The following is a 21427-nucleotide window of genomic DNA, read 5'->3' as shown; positions in this document are numbered from 1 at the left end:
TGCAAGCCCAGCAGGCTGTTGGGACAGACCCTCCTGCCACACTTGGGCCTCCCACAACCACCTCCTCGTAGGATTGCTCTGCCTGGAGGGGAAATGAGAGGCTTTTAAAATTAAGTGTGGTGTGGAGAACATGGCTAGAGTTGTTTCTCCTCTCCTCAAAAAACTAGAACTTGGGGCTGCATGATGGCATCAATTGGCAGGAGATTAGACATACAGACAAAAGGAAGTTCTGTGCGCAATGCAAAATGTATGGAATTTGTTTCCCCACAGCAGCAACTAGTTTAGATGACATTAGAAAAGGGAGAGCCGAATGCATGACAGGAAGGTCTATTAGCCAGGAACAGAATCTGAGAGAGAACATCGGGATGCTACGAAGTCTTCTTTGTAGTGGTCTCCCTCCCCGCCCCCCCATCTGTAGAACAATCTTCCCATGGAGATCTGCCTGGTGTTTTTACTGTTTATGTTCAGATGCCAAGTGAAGACCTTCAGGTTATGATTGCAAAACTGTCCCAATGGTATCTGTCAGTTGGATGGTATATGCTCTTTAATAGGATGTGGTATTCTATGGGACACAGTGTGTAAGATGAGGTTATATTTGGAAGAAAAACAAGTGTCTTTATGCTGGGGATTTATGGTTGGGAGTGGCAGGCTGCCTGCGAAATGTCCTGAGACAAGGGGATGCTTCCTAATGATGCTCCACCCCTTAAAACAATGGTTAAATTTGAGATACCTGAAGCTTTCATTCCTTCGCTCCTGGGAACCATTGTGATTTCCACAAATAGCCCCTAGACAGTGCTGGGACTGGAATATATGGTTAAAAACACAATGAGTGGAATTACCAGTTTAGCAACATCCTAGTGAACAGGAGACCCTCATGAGTGGTAAATTTTCTTTGATTGGGGCTTTGATAGGACACTCACAAGGGGAAGGACTGGGCAAAGTGCTGCGTAAGCTTTGTGTAATATAGTTTCACGGAATGATGAAGAAATCAAGTAGGCAGCCTTACCTTAGGGGTATGTGAATAGTTTGTGTCCACGGCTTCATTGCACAAGTGCAGCATCTAATATTATTAAGACCTTCTATGGGTTTGTTTATTACATTTCTATACCACGCTCACAGCCAAACTCATAAGTTTTCATTAGCAGGAGGTTACTACTCATCACTGAAAAAAAGCTTAGAAATGGGCGATCCTTCTCTGAGGAAAAGGTGGGCTGGCCAGTTGCACAAGGTTCCAATTTCATTTCTTTTTGCAAGCATGAAAAAGTAGAAATGTAGTGTGTTTATTGAAAACTCGGGATTTTCATCTCAGGAACCTAATTTCTTCTGGGAGCATGAACTGCATCTTGACTGTTTTCAACGTTTGAACAGACCATAAAAGCAAAAGACAACTTGTACAATTGATTGATTTATTTCTCTCAACTTTTCCCAAAAAACTAGATCTCCATTTTAAGTCTTTTTTTTTTTTAGCGAAAAATAGTTCAAAAGGAGCTCTAATGCCAAAAAGAATCAGAAAAACAACATATACAGCTGGCACAGCTAAAGCCCCCAGTGGTTTGCAGGATGGGAGAGAAGGATTCCGCATGGCAAGTCTGGAGTGATGGGGAAGCTATTTAAAATAAGTTAGCTAAGCCAGGGGTGGGTGGGGTTAAATTCATCCGTACAGCCAGGGTCCGCCAATGACATCCAAGAACACAGCAGCGTTTACATCTGTCATTGCCCTCAAATGGCCTGAACATCACATTAGCAATATTGTTAAAGACTTCCTTCCCCCTGTAGTCAAAAGGGGTAGGGATCACATCACACAATGGGAGACAAACAGCTGGGACATTACATCAAACCACACACACAGAGCAGTGGGACAGAAATGGTGGTACTGGTGGTTGTTTTTAAATCTGATCTTAGTAAATAAAGAGAAAAAATAGGAGATCAAAAAGTAGACATCAGGGCAATTGAAGGAGCCTGGGGTCTGAAAACCAGATAGGATATTCAGGCGCAGACACTGCCATGAAGTTGTTTCAGGATCTGCAGGAAGATCGCTGGTCTTGGACAGCAAGACAGAAACAGAACAGGTTTTACAGCATGGATAGGCTACAGCTCCAAGAACATGTTGGGACCAGTCAACCTGTTTGGGCACCAACATTCAAAGAAGTTAAGACAATCGGGCACCCAATCAGTCTCAAGTGCCTGGCTTAAGCAGGTTCAAGTGGCTTTGGAATGTCAGCGACTAGCCTTGGACTGCTTTGTCCCAGTCACCGTGCCATGGCAGATCCCACCAAGCACAGCCAGAAAACCACAGGCTGAATAATCGTCAACACATATTCCTTCAGAGAAGTTAGAGAGATCAAGGACACAAGAGATCCTTGAGGAGAGGATGGAAGAGTGATGTAGTCAGCAACCATCAGAAACCCAAAGTTGAAGGGAGAGAGAGAAGTTCATGCTAGGGTGGCTCTAAGCCACAAGAGAAAAAGAAAATCAGATCTGGTCAAGCACTGTGGAAGGACAACTGTGCAATGATGGATCCGTAGAAGGAGAGAATCCCTGCCACACCACACCACAGTGAACTCACAAAGTGAGAAAGAGAAGGAACCCACCAATGTCCAAGAGCAATGAGGATTAGGGATCTCTCGTCAGAGATGATCAGCTGGGACAGGAGGACTTATCGTGAGGTGGAGGCCTTGTTGGGGAGAAAATCTAGCTACGTGCAACAGCAAGAGCAACACCAGCGACGGTATCAATTGCAGATTTTGATGCGGGTCCCCTTCGAAAGGATGCGGAAGAAGGGGAAGATGCGCTCGCGGAATGAGGCATTGAAGGTGTGGATATGGGCCATGCTTTCAGCGTTGTAGAAACCCAGCTGGCCCCGCTCATAATCCAGGTAGACACAGAAGCGACGGAGCTTCTCAGTGGGAGAAAGGGACGTCTGCTCGGTGGTGGTCAGAGCCTGGTACTTCTTGCCGTTGGTCCCCACACACCAGATCTCCCGTTTCTGGTGGGGACCACCATTGGACTTCTCTTTGCGTCGGGCCGATTCCCGGGCTGCCCCCACAGCCCACCCCCGTCGGCCCCCCACCTCCACCTCCCAGTAATGTCGGCCATCAGTGAAGCCTTGCAAGGCCAGCACACAGTAGTCGGAGTCGAAACGTTTGGGGTTATCAGGTAGGTCTCGCCAGCGCTCCCCCAGCCGGACACTGCGGCAGTCCGAGGAAAGGGTGAGCCGTGGGTGAGCCGTCTCGGGGTCCAGGGTCAAATCAGCTATGGGTGAGAAAGGAAGAGAGCAAGAAAACCATAAACAGGAAGTTGGGTATTTGTTCTTTGTATAAATAAGATGGATTGACCATATAGTTTCCTAAGATTCACCGCCTGCCCTTTCCAAACGGCCCAGGGAAGGTAGCAGTGTTTCTACTTCAATGGATCGGTGGACCCATGTCTCTGGTATGGCACTGCTTTCCTCTCACATTCCTGGACAAGCTCAGATGTTAATTTTAACAAGTTTCTAGCGATATGGCATGGAGAACATTTAAAGAGGAGAGACGCTGCTTGCCAGTAAGCTCAGAATGCAGTTATCCAGGTGGAGATTCTATTGGGCAGAGAGGTTCCTTAGCTTGCCTCACCAGCGTGGAATTCCCCTAGGACCCTAGTTCCTGCCTCTAACGATTGCTGACCCATCCCTCTTCAACTAGAGGAATATCTATCTATATATCTATATCTATATCTAGATATATCTGTCATGTACAACCAAAATAAGAGTATGAAAATTTTGTGCATTGTGCAAATACGGTCGGTTTTGAAGCCTTTTATACAAAAGTAGCTGAGTGGCAACTCCAGGAATTAGTCATGTACCAAGACAACCCATCTAATGGCCATCAGTGCTTGTGAGGACATAGTCCAAACACAATTACTTTTGTCTTGGCATATTTTACATTATGTTCTTTACAACACATTGCCCCACAGGCCTTTCGTAGGGATCTTATCCCATATTTGTCTGAAAGGAAGCAGGACCATGTTGCCCATGGACAACACAATGGATATTTTATGAGCAGGAAAATGTGATGATTGTAAACTACTAAACCACATTGTTTACATACGGACTGAAGAGAAGAGGAACCAGTAGACAGGTCTAGTACATCCTTTTGTCCGTAGTTAGATTCCTGTAACGTGCAAACCAGGAACTCTGGCTTGTCTCTCCCCAGAAAAGCCAGTGCCATAAACCAAGAACAAACTACAGCTTACAATTCTGGCTTCTCTGGGGAGAAACAAACCAGAGTTCCTAGTTCACACATCATGAACAAACACATCATGGAAGGAAGGTCCACTGTTTACTTAGCTGCTCCTGCTTTCAGGAGGAGCCAACTGGAAGCAAGCAAGCAGCATGCACCAGCACACTGGCCCCATTCAGAAGACACCTTAAATCACGTTTTAACCACGGTGAACAAGGCTTTTTGCTTTATTCACTGTGGTTAAAGCCGTGGTTTAAGGTGTCTTCTGAACACAGCTTGGCTTTCTGGCTTAACCACTGTGGTTAAAGCCATGGTTTAAGGTGTCTTCTGAATGGGGCCACTGGCTTGTTAGTGATAAATCAGAATTCTTCAGAACACTGAATATTCAGACCATTTCACATGCATTTTCAATAACTCTTACAAATCCCCTGTAAGATAGGCTAGGTATTATACACACACTACAGTTGGAGGACTGTATGATATACACTTGCCTAAGGGCCATCTTCCGAGTTCATGGTTTGGTGACACTTCCTGGCTCACATCTCACCCAGTATGCTACATCAGCACTGTAAGAGGCATATGGGATTTCTGAAGTTCTTGTCCTTAATTCTGAAGTTGTTGGCTCTCTGTCCCACCCCACCTCTCCAACTACCACCTCCTTTGCCTTCCCTTTGCAGTCACAGCCTCCAACCAGTCCCCAGTGGTCTCCGTCACCCATTCCCACCTCCAGGTCTCCTATCGCACCACTTTATGCCTTAAACAGCCCTCTTCTCTTTTCATCAGACCTTTCATCTTATTTATTTATTACTTATTTTATTTATAACCTTTCTATACCACTGAATATAATAGAAACTCTCAGCAGTTCGCAACATTAAAAAAAACTATTAAAACGCAACATTAAAACACCTCCAACTACAATAAACGAGCAGTAAAATGGAGCACTAAAATACGTTTCTTTAATGCAGCCTTCCCATAACCCCCTTGCTCCAGGTCCACCACTGCTACTCCACACAATTCTTCCCCCATCCAAACATCTCATTGTCAATTCCTGACCTCTCTTCTCCTCCCCATCCAAAGTCTTGTTCATCTAACAGTTTTTAAGCCCTGGGGGCGGAGCCTGACGGTTCAATGTAGCGGTAGCCTTTTTTCTCAGTTCCAGAGAAGGAAGCCAAGAAACGTAATTATCTCTTCCTAATTTTCTTCCTAACTGGCAATTATGTGAGTACTGTCTTTAATAATGAATGGTGAAATATTTTTGTAAGCGGATAAGTTGAAATGTCTCTCAGTGAGCTGCGGGAGGGTCAGTTTCACTTTGAAGATTTCCGAGCAGCTCCAAAGGGAAACTTTCAAAATATAAATCACAGCGTTACCGGAGGCAGAGACAGTAATTATTCACTATCTAGAAGTAATAAAGATAAAAGTATTAAATAACTCTGAGGTGAAGGTTTACTGAGGCGAAGGAAGGATCAAGAAGTTGTGATTTGTTGATGTGATCGACTTCCGCTCAGTAATTAGAAGAGTGTCGGAGGATTAAATGCCAAAAAGGAAGAATAAATCTAAAAATCCCACTTGGGTGAGAGAGAAGTCACACCCCTCAGATCATTCGGCAGCCAGATTGTTTAAAGTTGACATTCCCAGTAACAGTAACGGGGAAGAAAACAGTCTGGGAAATAAACAAAACAGTGAACAACAGCAGAGTGAAAAGATGGCGGCAGAAGCTGGCATTGGGCCAAAATCAGCACTTGATGAACTGCAGAAGAATTTGAAAGAATTCATCAAAAGTAATAATGAGGCAGTGCTTCAAGAAATGAAATCAATTAAGGAAGAAGTGTTTAAAAAGATGGAAAATCTACATCGGTTGTGAAAGCAGAGAAAGATGTTAAAGAGATTAAAACAGAAATTAATCAAATATCAAAAAAAGTGGATCTGAATGAACAACAGCTAACTGAGCAAAATATTAAATTTGATCTGTATGAGAAGAGGCTGAATCGTTTGGAAGACCAAGAACAAAGAGGAAATATTCGAATTAAATTTCTTCCAGAAATACAAGGAGAAAATTTGAGATCCAGTATTCTAGGATGGTTCAAAAAGCTGGTTCCAGATTTGGATATAAATCAACAGGATATAGACAGAATTCATAGAGTAGCTGGAAACAGATCAAGAGCCATGCCAAGAGATATTTTGGTTAAATTTGGCAATTATTATAAGAAGGAGCAACTGATGAAAAAATTGAGATCAATAACAACGCTGAAGTTTCAAGAAACACCAGTCCAAATCTACAACGATCTTTGTCAGCAAACTATCCTTTGGAGGAGAAGCGTAAAACTAATTTTGGCAAAGCTTAAGCGGGTGGGCATTGCTTACTCATGGGGTTATCCGGTGTTCCTGAGATTTACGCGAGATAGAAAACAGCACATAGTAACATCGCTGGAGCAGGGATTGGAGCTGCTGAGAAATCTGGGGGTGGACAGTGATTTTTCACCTCAGCAAGAAGGAGAGGGAGAAGGTCCAGGCCCAAGTGGGGAATAAAGCGTCAATAAGAGGGAGATAACAATAATAAAAAATGAGTAAAATGCTTGCCGTATCAGAACTGTGGGCTTCATCACACACACCCTTTAGGGTTGGTTGACCATGACCGGGGTGTTACAACCACGGAGCAGAGGGGGGGGGGAGGGAGGGTATTAAAGTAGTGTTTATGTGTTGTTATATGTTAAAAATTATGTTTCTGTTACAAATGTGGGTGGGCACACGGGATCTAAAAGAACTTAATCAAAAAGCATATGGATAAGAAGATATGAATTTCAACACTCAATGTCAAAGGTCTGGGGGCAATTGTTGAAAGGAAGAGAATTGAGCAATTTATCTTTCTACAGGAAACACATCAAGCTAAGGTATGAATGAAATACGTTTAAAATGGTCAAGGTGCTATGAAAAGTCCTTGGGGACTTCAAAAAAAATGGGGTAGCTATAATAATCTCGAAGAAAAGTGGATTTAATGTGGAAAAGAGTAAAAAGGATGATAAAGGGAGATTTATTATGATACAAGAGCAACTGGAAGGTAATTATTATACTTTAATAAATGTATATGCCCCAAATGAGAGACAAAAAGAATGTTTTAAAGAACTGTTTAAGGAAATAGATGAATTTAAAAGAGGTTATGTTATTTTAGCTGGAGATTTTAATATGGTTATGGATAACAGGGTAGATAGGTCCAATCCTACCAGGTTTGAGATAAGAAATAATATCACAATTCTAAATAAAATGATAAAAGAGAAGGATTATGTGGATGGGTGGCGTTTAATCAGTAGGGGGGAACCAGGTTTTACGTATTATTCTCCAGTTCATAAAACTTTTTCCAGGATAGATCATATTTTTGTCTCAAAGGATCTAGCAATAAAGGTGTGTAATATGAAAGTAGGGGTAAATAAAGTAACTGACCATGCATTGGTAAGCCTTGACTTTAAAGTCAAAAGAGACTATAGGGAAGCGAATAGATGGAAGATGAACATTAGGATTTTAAAATATGATAAGGTTGTAGAAAAAATGCAGAAAGAAATGTCAGAAATATGGGAAATTAACGAAAATGGGGGAAGTTCACCATCAGTTGTGTGGGATACAATGAAGGCTGTGACTAGAGGGATCTGTATTAGAGAAATTTAATCTGTATTAGAGTAATTTAAGGAGGCAACAAGAGGGAATACAGAAAAACTTAGAGGAAGGGATTAAGAAGTTGGAAAAAGAATATTTGCAAAGCAGAAATAAACAAATATTGTTAGAATTACAAGCAAAGAAGAAAGAATTAGAAAATAAGAATTTAGAGGAAGTACAGAAGAATTTGATTTACATGAAAAGAGAGTATTTCGAGAATAGTAATAAAAACTCAAAGGTGCTAGCGAGACTCACACAAAAGGAAAAGTTAAAGAATTCAATAGGGATAGTGAAGGACAAATTAGGAAAACCATGTAGTATTATGAAATAGAAAATAAAGATATTTCAGGAATTTTACCAAGAATTATATAAAGAGAAAGACACACTAAAGATGAAGATGGAGAGATATATAGATAAATATATCAAGAAGGGTCTAATAGAAGAGGATAAAGATTTAATGGAAAAGGATGTATCTCAAAAGGAAATAGAGGAAGCTATTGAGAAATTGAGAGGGGGTAAATCCCCAGGGTTAGATGGGTTGGGATCTGAATATTATAAAACATTTAAAAAAATGTTGGTACCAAAATTAATGAAATTATATAATGGAATTATAAAAGGAGAGAAGATACCACCATCGTGGGAACAATCATTAATTATATTAATTCCAAAGCCGGATAAGGACTTAACAGTCCCAGATTCTTATAGACCAATTTCATTAATAAATCAGGATGCAAAAATCTAAAAAACAACAACCAGTTTTTAAGCCCTCTGGGCAAGGACTATGTCATTTCTGCATAGCATCTAGTGCACCACTGAGAAGCACCAGTTGTTTCCTGCATTTCATAATCTTACTTCACAAAAGGAGATTCCTAGCCGCACGGCAGTGCTATATAGGCTATAGGAAGCTAGTCCATATTCTGTAACTCCATTCATAACCTACAGCACCAAGCAACCCAAAAGCAGGAGGAAAGGAGCCAGGGCCCCCTTTTACCTTGAGGGGCTTTGCAGAAGATCTTCTCCATCTTCCTCATTAAGATGTCTAGAAGGAAGTAGTTCCGGTATTTCTTTCCGGTGTCCACTGGTACCATCTCTGGATCCTGGAACTTAATATTCTCACACCTGGCAAGGTGATCATGCAGACAGCCAACACATAAGGAATGGAGATGGCAACCAGCAGGTGAAGCATTGGCTCAGAAGTGGAAATGCAACACATTGGTACACGGAATTATTCCAAACTCAGCCCTTCCAGCCTCCTCCAACCTCCTCCTTCCTAATTCCACCCCCCAGGTATTTACTTTAACACAAGAGAGGGAATAGAAACAAGGTGATTAACAGTGCAAACTTATAAATGCCTATTCAGAAGTAAGTCCCTGAGTTTAATGGGGCTTACTCCAATATAAGTAGGTACAGGATTGCAAACTAAGTGAAGGAAAGTAGAGGAAGGGCAAAAGAAGAAAAAATATTGTTGGAGAGGTTTGAAAGGTATGTCGTAATAGTTGTCTTTTTGCATCCCACAAGGAACCTGTTTCTCCACAGTCTTCAAAAAATTCTGTCCATATACATGCAAAGATTTCAACCCTACCCCTCTTATATTCTGCTCTTTGTAACAGTAAGCGCAAACATTTTCGTTCCATCAATTACCAGGGTATGTTTAAATAATCCCATGCTAACAGCAACAACTGCTTTGCAACAAAAAGCACTCCTAAGCAAGGCGTCACACACCACTGAAATACATATCAGTTCTCTGGGCCCTATCCTAGCTCTGTAGTCGTGTAGGCTCTAGGTATCTAACAGCTTACACAAATGTTAGCCTCTCTTGACAGAGAGTGGAAATTATGGGATAGGTCTTTAGTATGTGCATGAATATCCACATAGCTGCCATTTATTATTTAAATTTAGTCTGTCATCCCTTGACTTGGCGGGAGTTAAACATAGTTATAGACTTTGTTTAGACTAATTCACTGTGAAAAATGTTTGATGCAGATTGTGGGTTTATAGAGCAGCAGCTAGCGAGGCCACACTGCAGCAACTATTAGAATAATTCTAGTTGCTCTTTACCGATTTCATGATGGTTCTATCCTAGAACAGTTGAAAAGAATAAATTATACCCTACCTTTTTTCCATAAAAGAACTCTAGTCTACAAAGAATTCCCAGGCAACACTGTCTAATAATAATAATAATAATAATAATAATAATAATAATAATTCTTACCCACTTCTCCATTTGGATCAAGGTGGGGAGCAACAATAAGTATAAAATATATAAAAGTATAGTATATATTAAAACACTCTAAAATTCCACTAGATAGGCCTGCCGGAAGAGATCAGTTTTTATAGCTTTCTTAAATGCTAAAAGACTGTTAAGTTGACGAGTCTCCTCCGGCAGGCCATTCCAGTCTGGGAGCAGCAGAAGAGAAGGTCCTTTGGGTAATACTTGTCAGCCTAACTTTGGCTGAGTGAAGTAGATTTTTCCCAGAGGACCTAAGTGTGCAGGGCGGATTGTACGGGAGAAGGCGATCCAGCAGGTAGCCTGGACCCAAACCATGTAGGGCTTTAAAGGCGATAACCAACACTTTGTATTTCGCACGGAAACTAATTGGCAGCCAGTGAAGAGATTTTAAAACTGGTGTAATGTGGTCGCCCCAAGGTGTACTGGTGACCAGCCTGGCTGTCATATTTTGAACTAGTTGAGGTTTCCAGACTAGGCACAAGGGTAGCCCTATGTAGAGCGCATTGCAGAAGCGACACCTCAAAGTTACCAGCGCATGCACTACCATCTTTAGGTTGTCCAACTCTAGGAAGGGTTGGAATTTGTGCTGTTAACCTGTTGGTTGTTTTATTATGGTTTTAATTTTTGTGAACCACCCAGATAGCTTCGGTTATTGGGCGGTATAAAAATGTAATAAATAAATAAATAAATAAGGGGCGCAGCTAGCATATCAGCCAAAGCTGATAGTAGGCACTCCTGGCCGTCGCATCTATCTGAGCTGTCATTTGGAGCGACGGATCCAGAAGCACCCCCCAAGCTGCGAACACAGTCTTTCAGGGGGGAGTGTAACCCCATCCAGAACTGGTTGACACACCTCTAAACCCAGGTTGTGGCCTTTGACAGTGAGCACCTCCATCTTGTCTGGATTCAGCTTCAGTTTGTTTTTCCTCATCCAGCCCATTACCGCCTCCAAGCATTCACTCAGAGGAGACACGTTATCCTTAGCTGACGCTGGTGTCGAAGGCATAGAGAAATATATCTGGGTGTCATCACCATACTGATAGCACCCTGCCCCATGCCTCTGGATGATCTCTCCCAGCGGTTTCATGTAAATATTCATGTCCCAAACCTACTTAGCTTCAGCATGGTATCTTCAGCATCATCATGTATCTTCAGATGCAACAAAGAGGTGGTAACCTTAACCTAATACAATATAAATGAAAGCAGACACAGGGTCTAACTCCACTGTTGGGTGAGTGTGGGCATTATCGTGCTTGAGCAGAGGCTGTTTGGAGTACCTCGTATGGGCTTCCTTTAAATATTTGGAATTATACTGTGGGAAGTGACATCTGATTTATTTGTTTTACTATTTGGAACTTCTAAGTCAGTCCTCAGAAAAAAATAGCCCTTGGTACCAACCAGCTTGGCACACTGGCCATTGAAGAAGACCCTGTGTTGAAACGCATCTGGCCAAAGGGAATAACTCCACTGAGCATTTTCTGTCCAGCTGTTTGATTGTTTTGCTGTATTATTGTACATGTGATAGAATGCTCTGTATATGTTATTTTAATATTATAATTTAATTTATAAAACTGTATTTTAACCTATTTCTTTAACTTCCTTACTTTCATGTATCTTCAGACCATTCCCTCAGGTGTATTTTCCCCCCTGTGATGGGCAGTTGATGACAAAATTTGAGAACCTCAGCTCATATAATACTAAAGAGGCTGAAGATACCTTTAGATTTAGTGCAACCTTCCTTGAGGAAATAGTACTATAGAGTATCAGATCTCTTATCACCCATAGAATTTGCTCAAAGGAGCCTGTGGCAAGCCACTACGTCCTAAAGAGACTTTACAGATGCACCCAGGCTACCTATAAACCACAAATCAGTGAGAAATTTAAAGCAGAAGCAGAATAAGAAACTCAACCAACCTGACTAAAGTGCCTTTGAAGTCCTAGAAAAAGGAGGAAAACATAGATTAAAAAGACAGGTAATGTGGGAGCAACGAAATAAAATTTAAAACCTGTAGCTTCTTTTAAGGTGAAGACAGGCCATTTCCCAAGCTTACTGGGAAATGGCCTGTCTTCACCTTAAAAGAAGCTACAGGTTTTACTGGACATGCAGAGGTGTCTTTCAAGACCAGAAAAAGAAATGTGTGTTGGATGATACTTCTTTACTCCCTGAGAAGACCAGATCATAGGGTTATAGGCCCAGGGAGGTTGTAAAGTCTAGTCCCCTTAGAGTCTTCCAGTGACCAACTTCAACATTACTGTTTCCCACACCTGTCTTAAACATCAGTCTTTGGCTCAGTTCAGACAACACATTTCTCAACTGTGGTTTTAGAACTCCATAGTGGGGTTTTCACACCACTGTTGAGAAATGTGTTGTCTGGTGGGAAAACTCCACACCATGGTGGAGTGTTGTTGTTGTTTTTTAAAAAAAACACTCCACGCTGTGCAGAGGACAGTTCCTGCACAACTGTTGTATTGCATATTGTGTGGAGGGCTCCGTGGAGTTTTCCACTGCGTTGGCTTTTCCCACTGGCTACAGAGTCCCCTGGCAAGAGTGGAAAAAGGAGCGAGTGTGGCTCTAGGAGATCAGTCAGGATTGTGGGGGTTTTGCAGCAATGGCTGATGGGATACCATCAGTAGAACCGGGGGAGGAGAGAAGGCAGAAGAACTGTCAATCAAATGTCACGATGGACTTTACTCAACTCCACAGTAGCCCACAGTCACCCAAGAGTGGAGTTAGAACGTGTGTGGGGAGTACCTCCTAAAAACTCAACCATTGAATGGAGTTTTCACACTGCGTTGACTAACGTGTTGTCTGAACTGAGCCTTTGAGTATCAGGATTTTCATATGCGAACTCATCACCTGGAACTGGCCAGGCAGCTTTTGGAACTTTGCAACTACCCCAACATTTAGAGACTCACGTCCAAGGTCACTACACCACTTCTAAATCACAATGCTACAATTCCTAGCCAGCAGCAACCCTGAACCCAGGCAAATGGAGATGTCACCTTGAGCAACTGCAAACCATCCTGTTTGCTCTTGTCTTCAGCTTCAGAAATGAGGCGGTTGAGTGCAGCACCTTGCTCCTCGAGGTGGGTGATGTTGCTACTCTGGCTGGCCAGCATCAGCTCATAGCGGTCCTCCAGCTGGTGCAGCAGCAGTGCCTGTTCTCCGACGAGGAACTGGTGCAGCCGCTCAAAGTCTGACTCAAACTCTTTCATATCAAGCTTCATCTTGTTCTGCGGGAAGGCAGAAGAGGACAAGGAAGGCAAGGTTGATGTTGGCTGGAGCAGACGTTTGGAAATACCCTTACTCACTGCAAAGCACAATGAATTTACATACCACCTTCCTTATCAGGAATTAGGTTCCAATAAAGTCATTATTATGAGGAACAGTATTCATAGGCTCGGTTTGGATAACACGTTAGTCAACGGTGGTTTTAGAACTCCACCATGGAGTTTTTACACCTCCGTTGAGAAATGTGTCGTCTGGCAGGAAAACTCTACCCCACAGTGGAGTTTTTTTGGGAAAACACTCCACGCAGAATATTCACGCTGTGCAGAGGAGAGTCCCTGCACAACCATTGCATTGCGTGCTGTGTGGCAGGCTCCATGGAGTTTTCTGTTGCATTGTGTTGACTTTTCTCACTGGCTACAGAGTTCCCTGGCAAGAGCGGCAAAAAGAGTGAGTGCCACTCTAGCAGAGCTGCCACAACTAGATTCTAAATTCTACCTAACAACAGATTTCGCACACAGCCACAACACAATATTACCTCACCCTCCATGTGTGCAGCCACTTCTCAGCATCAGCATCTTTTTCTGAACTGATGATGGGCTCTCCCCATCTGCCTTATTGCCTTCTCCTGCCACTGAAATGCGTCTGATCATCCCTCTACAATCTCGCCGCTGCAGAACAGTCCGATCTTTCTCCCCTGCCACCCCCAACCCCTTTTACACAAAGCTGCAAGACATCGCCAGCAAAACGGCGCCCTCCTGGGCACCTTCCCCCACTCTTTCTCTCCTCTTCAAGTCCCCCACCTTCTCCTTCCCAATTTCTTGAGGACTGGGAAAGAGGTGTTTGTGGCATCTGCCCAGAAGACATGAGAGGGAGAAGAAGGTGGGGGACTTGAAGAGGGGGAAGGTGCCCAGGGGTGCCATTCGGCTGGCCATTTCTTGTAGCTTTGTGTAAAAGGGGTTGGGAGCAGCATGGGAGAACAATCGAAGGGGGGGGAGTAGATTGTTTTGAACGTCCACATGGAGGAAGGGGCATGATGATAACGTGGCAAAAACGTGGTCAATGCTGATAAAACCCAGGTTGGGTGATGGTGGACTGGGAATTCTGCACTGCATCTGGGAGAACATGGCCGTGAGTGGAGGGTTGGGTGAAACACCCACAACGGTGAAGGAGCCAGTGGTGGAGGAGTGTTGACGTTGCTGTTTTGCTATGGCCGCTGAGATTTTTTGCAGCAATGTTTGATGGGATACCATTGGGAAGACTAGGGGTAGGAGAGAGGGAGGCGGAATTGTCAATCAAATGACATGTTGAATTGAACTCAACTCCACGGTGGCCCAGAGTCATGCAACAGTGGAGTTACAACATGTCATGTGGGGAGTGCCCATAAAAAACTCAACCACTGAGTGGAGTTTTCACACTGCATTGAGCAATGTGTCATCCGAATGCTGCCTATAGTAAATGCATGGATCCTGGATTCTCCACTGAAACAAGGTGACTAGGGCTATAGTGTTTTTTAACTAATTAACATTTTGATCAACTAAAAAAGTGCAACTGATTGCTTTTAAATGTTACATTATTTGTTCTTAAATGTTACATTATTGTTGGTACAACAGCTTAGGAAAACAGAAGATGACAGACAACAACTCAGAAAAGATATTTCCCCTTTTCTCTCATAGACAAGGAAATGTTTCTTCAAGATGTCACCTATGTGACATGAGTCCATCATATAAAAACCAAGCCCTTTTCCTCCCTTCAGAAATCTTGTTTTTGTTGAATGCAAATTTAAGATGCAATCCTATGCAAATTTAGACAGAAATGAGTCCATTCGCTGGGGGAGGCTGGGAGTTGTAGCACTTATTTCTGTCTAAACTTGCATAGGATTACATCTTTAATCAACCAATCAAAACTCACGTGATTCATTGATTAATATTTCTTTTTAACTGGACATCAGCCTTAAAGATTATACATTTTACAATAACACATTCTGGAAAGTAATAAAATATGCAGAGCAAACCTAGCTTATTTTATCATTTATGGGGGGTAAAGGGTTCCTCCTAGGTAGGACCCAGAAGCTTGCTGTAACGCTATCTCTGGGTGGGCAATAAGGTGTATTAAGGAAATCATAAAACAGAAAACTATTATGTTTGAACTGAAACATCTAAACCAATTCCAATATCATTGATTCTATCCGATTAGCAGCTAGTACCTGGAAGTTCTCCCATGGTCCATTGCACATGAATCACACAATCTTTGATGTTGGCAGATAAGTTCTGGTATCTAACAAGACTCACTCCCACAGTACACATGCAAAGTAAGCCTGTTTAGGGTGCACAGAGTTTCCCTATGGTTCAGAACAAACCCCAGGTGCATCAATTACGAATTTAGGTTTTCTAGCCCTAAGAACCCCCAACTTCAAGGCCATGACTCCCAAAGACAATATTCTTCTGTTCCTCAGGCCAAAAAACGAGACTCTTAACCTTTTTCATCAAGGATATGTGTGCTCCAATTAGCAACACACTAAGGACAAGGTGGTCAGCCAGTCAAACAAGAGAATGGCTAGTTCAGATTGTAGAAGGAGAATTAAGGTAAGCTTCTCATATACCTTGAGATCGGCTATCTTTTCCTCTTCACTTGACTTCTGCTTCAGAACAGTCTCCAGTTTCTTCTTGAGAGGATCCAAGTGACCCTGGAGTTTGGCCTTTAAAAAACAGCAACAACTATTTATTTATTTATTACATTTCTATACCGCCCAATAGCCGGAGCTCTCTGGGTGGTTCACAAAAATGAACTCTGGGCTGTTCAAAAACTAGAATACATCTTGATGTGTTCAACCATAAAAGTTGTTGCAGCACTTAAATTAGATAGACACTGCAAGTAGGACAAACAATGCAAATTATAATTTTCAGGACTAGTATGATATGCCTCTTCCAACTCTACTATTTTATGATTCTATTTAAGGTGGATTCCTGCACTGAGTAGGGGGTTGGACTTATAGGCTCCTTCCAACTCTACTAATCTATGATTCTATGAGTCGGAGCTTAGGTAGAACCTTTTTTATTTAGTACAAAACCCATTTTGGAGGAAGTTGCATCCTGCCCCAACTTCATAGCCACCAAATTGTCACCTTGGATACAACTGGTATAAACAGATTTCTAGCCTATGTAACAGAATGCAGCAACTTCTGCAAATCTTGAATCACTCAGCTTTTACAACTAAAGGAAGAAGAAAAAACCCAAAAGAGTTTATTGAGCATTTTTGCTAAAGTATTAGAAACCAGAGTGTCCAGTGGAGAACTATTGCTCAGCATGTCTCTCATCCTTCTGTCCTCTCCCTCGGGCTCCTACTGACCTACATGCATGCGCAAATGCATCAACACACTTCATCTTTCAAGAGTCTTGAGCTTTCTGTATCTAGTCCACACACCAGTGCTTAAGAAATCTGACCTGCAAAATTCTAGATTCTATAAGTAATAAAAACCCAAAATATCGTAACAGATAAAGCACTTTAAAATGTTATAAGAACACACACATCCAAACATAAAACAAACCACAACTATTAATAGCAAATAAAACATGCATCACTAATCTTTATGCACTAATGGAACATGGAATTCCATAATTGCATAAAATGGAACATGGAATTCCACATGTTGTTAGTACAGATTTTCCTGAAATATAACTTAACTTCAGGAACAAAATGTGAAAAAGTCCATTCATCTTCAAAGCATTAACAAGGGAGCATTAATGCCCTGCTATTGTTTATTGTTGCAGTCCAGATTGTTAATAAATAACATATGAAGTTGCCTTACAAAGCACATACCATAGGTGCTTTTATAACCAAAAGGCACATATTTTGTGGACCACTCTGGAATCTATTTTACATTATTATTATTATTATTATTATTGCATTTATATCCCGCGTGGCATACATCCTCCTCTCCATTTTAACCTCACAACAACAACCCTGTGAGGTAGGTTGGGCTGAGAGTCTGTGACTGACGCAAAGTCACCCAGTGGGTTTCCATGGCCGAGTGGGGTCTAGAACCCGGATCTCCCGACTCCCAGTCCAACACCTTAGCCACTACACCACACTTTAGATATGGAGCAGTATATAAATAAATAGTATGGACTCCTATTGACCAAGTCCAACATTCCCATAGCTCCATCCTTCTACGCACCTTGTATTCTTGCACAACTTCTTCCAGTGGCATGACGCTATGATGTTTATGGGTTCGGGACTCCCTGCACACCACACAGATGGGCTCCTCATCTGTCTCACAGAAAAGTTTGAGGGGCTCCTGGTGTTTCTCACACAGGGTGCTCTCCATACTTGGAGTTTGATCTGCTGCTATAGCAGATGGTGCTCCAGATGAATCCCCTGCTGCTGCCAACTCCACTGCCTCAATTGCTGCCATCACGGGCTTGAAGGGCTGCGGATGCAACTGTCGGATGATCTGCACCATATTGGCCAGCTGAAGGTTGGGGCGGAAGTTGCGATGGGGGAAAGTTTTGCGGCACTGGGGGCAAGTAAAAGCCTGGCGTTGTGGGGGAGTGGGTGGAGTTGCCGGCACAGTATACTCTTCCTCTTCCTCTGGTTCTTCTCCTTCATTCATGATATCCTCAACATCATTATAATTATCAAAGAATAAATCACTCCCCATGGCATCATCCCACATGTCGTCTGAACCAGGGTCTTCGTCCCAGTCTCCTTCGTCCCACAGCTCAGGATCATCATCATCGTACTCCTCCCTGGACACATCCTCATCCTCTTCTCCCATGTCTCCATCATACAAGTATGCCTCATCTTCCAGATCACCATCTTCATCATCGTCCCCATTTTCCTCAGGTCCCAGGTCATCTATTCCTCCATCGTCCACAGCGCCCTCAGAACCAGGCCCATACCCGCCATCTGAGCCAGATGCTCCCACATCATCTCCTTCCTCCTCACTCTGACCTTCACCCGAGCCCCACAGCTTGGTGATGCAGACGCGGCAGAAATTGTGGCCACATCCGATGGACACCGGGTCTATGAAATAGTCTAGGCAGATGGCACAGACTGCCTCCTCATGCAGAGTTGCCATAGGGTTCGGGGGGGCCCTATAGCTACTGCCTGCAGGCTCAGCTGCTGCTGCCATGGAATCCCAAATGCCCCCCTGTGCCTCCCTTCCTAGAACACTTCCCCTCCCTCACAGGCTGCCTTTCCCTGGCCTACTGTCAGTATCCCAGGATTCCAACTCTCTCCTCCTCCCCTCAGAACCTTCTCCAGTCCAATGACACTCGGAAAGACACCCTACAGCTACTTTTCTCCTTCCTGGCCGCAGGTACGTCAGTTCTCCAAGCCCCCCTTGTCCCTGACGAGCTCGCTCTGCCCCTTCCGGCCCCGCTGAAATAATAACAGGCTCGAAGACCGCGACCGAACTCCCACCGCCGAAGTAGCCACGGGACGCTCTATCAGCTGCGACTCTATGGGGATTAAAACGCCTTCACACCGGAACTGAAGGGGAAATTCTAGGAGCCTTTCTAGGCTTCTTCGGCTCGTCTCTATGTTACGACGGCGGGGGGGGGGGGCGTGCGGGGCGGCGACCGATGGACACTGAACTGCGCCAGGCTCCGTTTAACGCGTGGCACCTTTCTACCCGCAACCAAATCTCTGTGGTCGGTGGCTGCGAGCGAGGCTGGACGTACATATTTTAAACAGGAGGCGGAGACCCGTGAGCATAACGTAAATGACGTCACCACAACGAACGTCGCAATGGTCACTAACAGGAAGGATTCCCGGAAATGCACCGGAAGGCTGTCTTGTGGTTCCAGAAGATTCCACTTCCAAGCTAAGCCGGCACCATAGAGATAGAAAAAGGCTCTTTTTACATAATTATGGTCGGCCCCCGGAAGTGTCGCTGCATTTGCGCACCTTTATCTCACGCCACACTTCCTCTCCCTCCCCTTCCTCTGTGGTCTTTTTAATTGCGGGTTTTTGATTATAAGGTCCTTGGAGGACACCTACTTCCCCAAGTCTTGCCTATGAAACTCCGCAAAGCATCCTGCTGTTTAAATATTATTACATAAAAATTATTCTTCTAAAACAAAGCATTGTTAGAATGTCAGTTTTACAGATGGGAACTGAACCCTCCTTAAACATGTAATACGTGGTAGGAAGCGGGCAAAATGGGAGAGTGAGGAAAGAACCATGACTGCAGGAAGAGGAGGGGAAGATGGGTAGACAGCAAAACCTTTTCTTTCTTTTTTTATCTCGTTGGCCTTCATCGTGTTTGAAGCAAGGCATGAGAAACAATAAATATAACCGTGTTTGTGTTTGTAGAGGGGACTGGGAGAATAAGTGCAATAATAATGACATGATTGCCTTCATGATTGCTTCTTACAGAAAGATTTAGCTAGAGCAGAAAGAGAATACACGAAACTATCTGCAAGCAGTTTTTCAATAAAACGTTTTGTGGCACCTTGAAGGCGAAGGAATTTACCCACAAGATTCACAAAGTGTTTTTGCTACAACAGACCAAACTGGAAATTGTTACAGTTTTCCAATCGTCAGTTTGCAAAAAAGGCAGGAAGGAATAAGTCTATAAACGATGAGTTAGAATAACCTCTTCAGTGGCTTTTGTTAACCAGCTACAGAACTATCTTGTGTGGAGTTCTACCACAATTTCAGCGTGAGCTTTTATCAGAAATGTACTATATTTTCATTTGGCCAGGGATCAGCAAGAGTTACTGCAACATTATATTCATTTTCTATTAGCTAAGTACATGTCAAATTGACAGGCAGCGCTGGATAGCCAGGTTTCACTAAGGTGCCCTCCTTCTGCCAGTGCAGCTTGGCATATAGTATCTCCACTTACACTAAACCTAAAGTCATTACAATGCCATGAATAGCTGGTAGGATATAACTGTATATAGAGAAAATGATCTGATTCATATAGGGAGTATTATGAGCAGAACTGCACATTACAAAGTTAAAAAGGTATGGTCTATGAGGAAAGCCATCCAGACTGATAATTGGCCAACTGTTGGGCATGCCAAATTTTCATCTATATGCCACAATTGCTGGAATGTGCTGTCTGGTGGGTAAGATAAAAAACCTGACGTCACCAGGCTGGGAAAAGAGATAATATCTAGGGCTGTATTGTCCATGGCTTTATGGGGAAATAAGTATCTCAAATGCTATAGGGAGCCATAGCAGATCTGGAGACACTAGCAAGACATGCTTCTGTTAATCCCCCCCCTCCCCAAAATGTGTCAGCTCAATTAACAAGCAAAATGTCCTGTTCAAATGGGGTTCAATTTGCTCTAGAGCCAAGCCTCAACACCTTTTTATTTTATTTTAAAACACAAAATAAACATCTTACAAAAAAGAAACAACACAACATACTACATACATTGAATAAATGTTGAATACATATATACTGAGGAAATATTAACTATAACCTATCGTATCATTACAAATATAGTCATTCTTAAAATATAAGTGCACCCTCCACCTCGGGATCTATTCCTGCTTCCAAAATCTCATACTTTCTTCCGCTGGCGGTTTCCCACTTCCCTTAGAAAACACAAATATTAGGAACTGTTTCCAAATTCCTTCAAACTCATTTATTTTCGTTATACCTTTCCTCCACTTAATATCACAAGTCAATTTATCATTAATAGCTATATCCCAAACTTCTTTATACCATTCTTCAATAGAATATTCCCCCTGAATCTTCCAGTTCCTAGCTACCATCAATCGTGCTGCAGTCAGCAAACTCGATATCAATTCTTTAATTTCTTTCCCACATTTTAAATCTTCAAATAGTGACAGTAATGCAATTTTTGGTGTTTGTTCTATTTTCATTCCCACTATTTCTTCAATTTCAAAAAACACCATCTTCCATAATCTTTGTACATATTTGCATTCCCACCACATATGTAAATACGTTCCTTTTTCCCCACAACCTCTCCAACAATTTGCTGAATGCTGATTATTTATCTTATTCAATCTAATCGGGGTTAGGTACCACCTCCACAAAATTTTAAAATAATTCTCTTTTATTCTCACTGACATACTTCTCAACACTCTTTGTTTCCACAGTCCCTCCCAGCTCTGTTGCCC

The 21427-nt window shown here is 42.7% G+C and overlaps 1 protein-coding gene across 1 annotated transcript; it reads right to left on the bottom strand.

Annotated features, from left to right (window-relative positions):
- Positions 1-1389: 1389 nt before the first annotated feature.
- On the bottom strand, positions 1390-18760 carry TRIM41 (tripartite motif containing 41). The gene is made up of 6 exons (XM_063122178.1): positions 17502-18760; positions 15927-16022; positions 13099-13329; positions 12010-12032; positions 8857-8984; positions 1390-3252 (listed from the first exon to the last, which is right to left on the bottom strand). The coding sequence occupies exons 1-6, from the start codon at positions 18456-18458 to the stop codon at positions 2732-2734; spliced, it is 1956 nt and encodes a 651-aa protein (XP_062978248.1). The 5' UTR covers positions 18459-18760; the 3' UTR covers positions 1390-2731.
- Between the last annotated feature and the right edge of the window lie 2667 nt (positions 18761-21427).

The sequence above is a fragment of the Elgaria multicarinata genome, chromosome 3, assembly GCF_023053635.1.
Source record: "Elgaria multicarinata webbii isolate HBS135686 ecotype San Diego chromosome 3, rElgMul1.1.pri, whole genome shotgun sequence".
Classification (NCBI taxonomy): Eukaryota; Metazoa; Chordata; class Lepidosauria; order Squamata; family Anguidae; genus Elgaria; species Elgaria multicarinata.
The sequence above is the reverse complement of the archived record's forward strand: the minus strand, read 5'-3'. Positions and strand labels throughout refer to the sequence as shown.

Coding starts and splice junctions, on each gene's coding strand:
- TRIM41 (XM_063122178.1), bottom strand. CDS start 18,458: ATGGCAGCAGCAGCTGAGCCTGCAGGCAGTAGCTATAGGGCCCCCCCG. Junction 13,330..15,926: donor AAAAGATAGCCGATCTCAAG/GTATATGAGAAG, acceptor GCCTTCCCGCAG/AACAAGATGAAGCTTGATAT. Junction 8,985..12,009: donor TTCAAAGGCACTTTAGTCAG/GTTGGTTGAGTT, acceptor TCACCTTGCCAG/GTGTGAGAATATTAAGTTCC.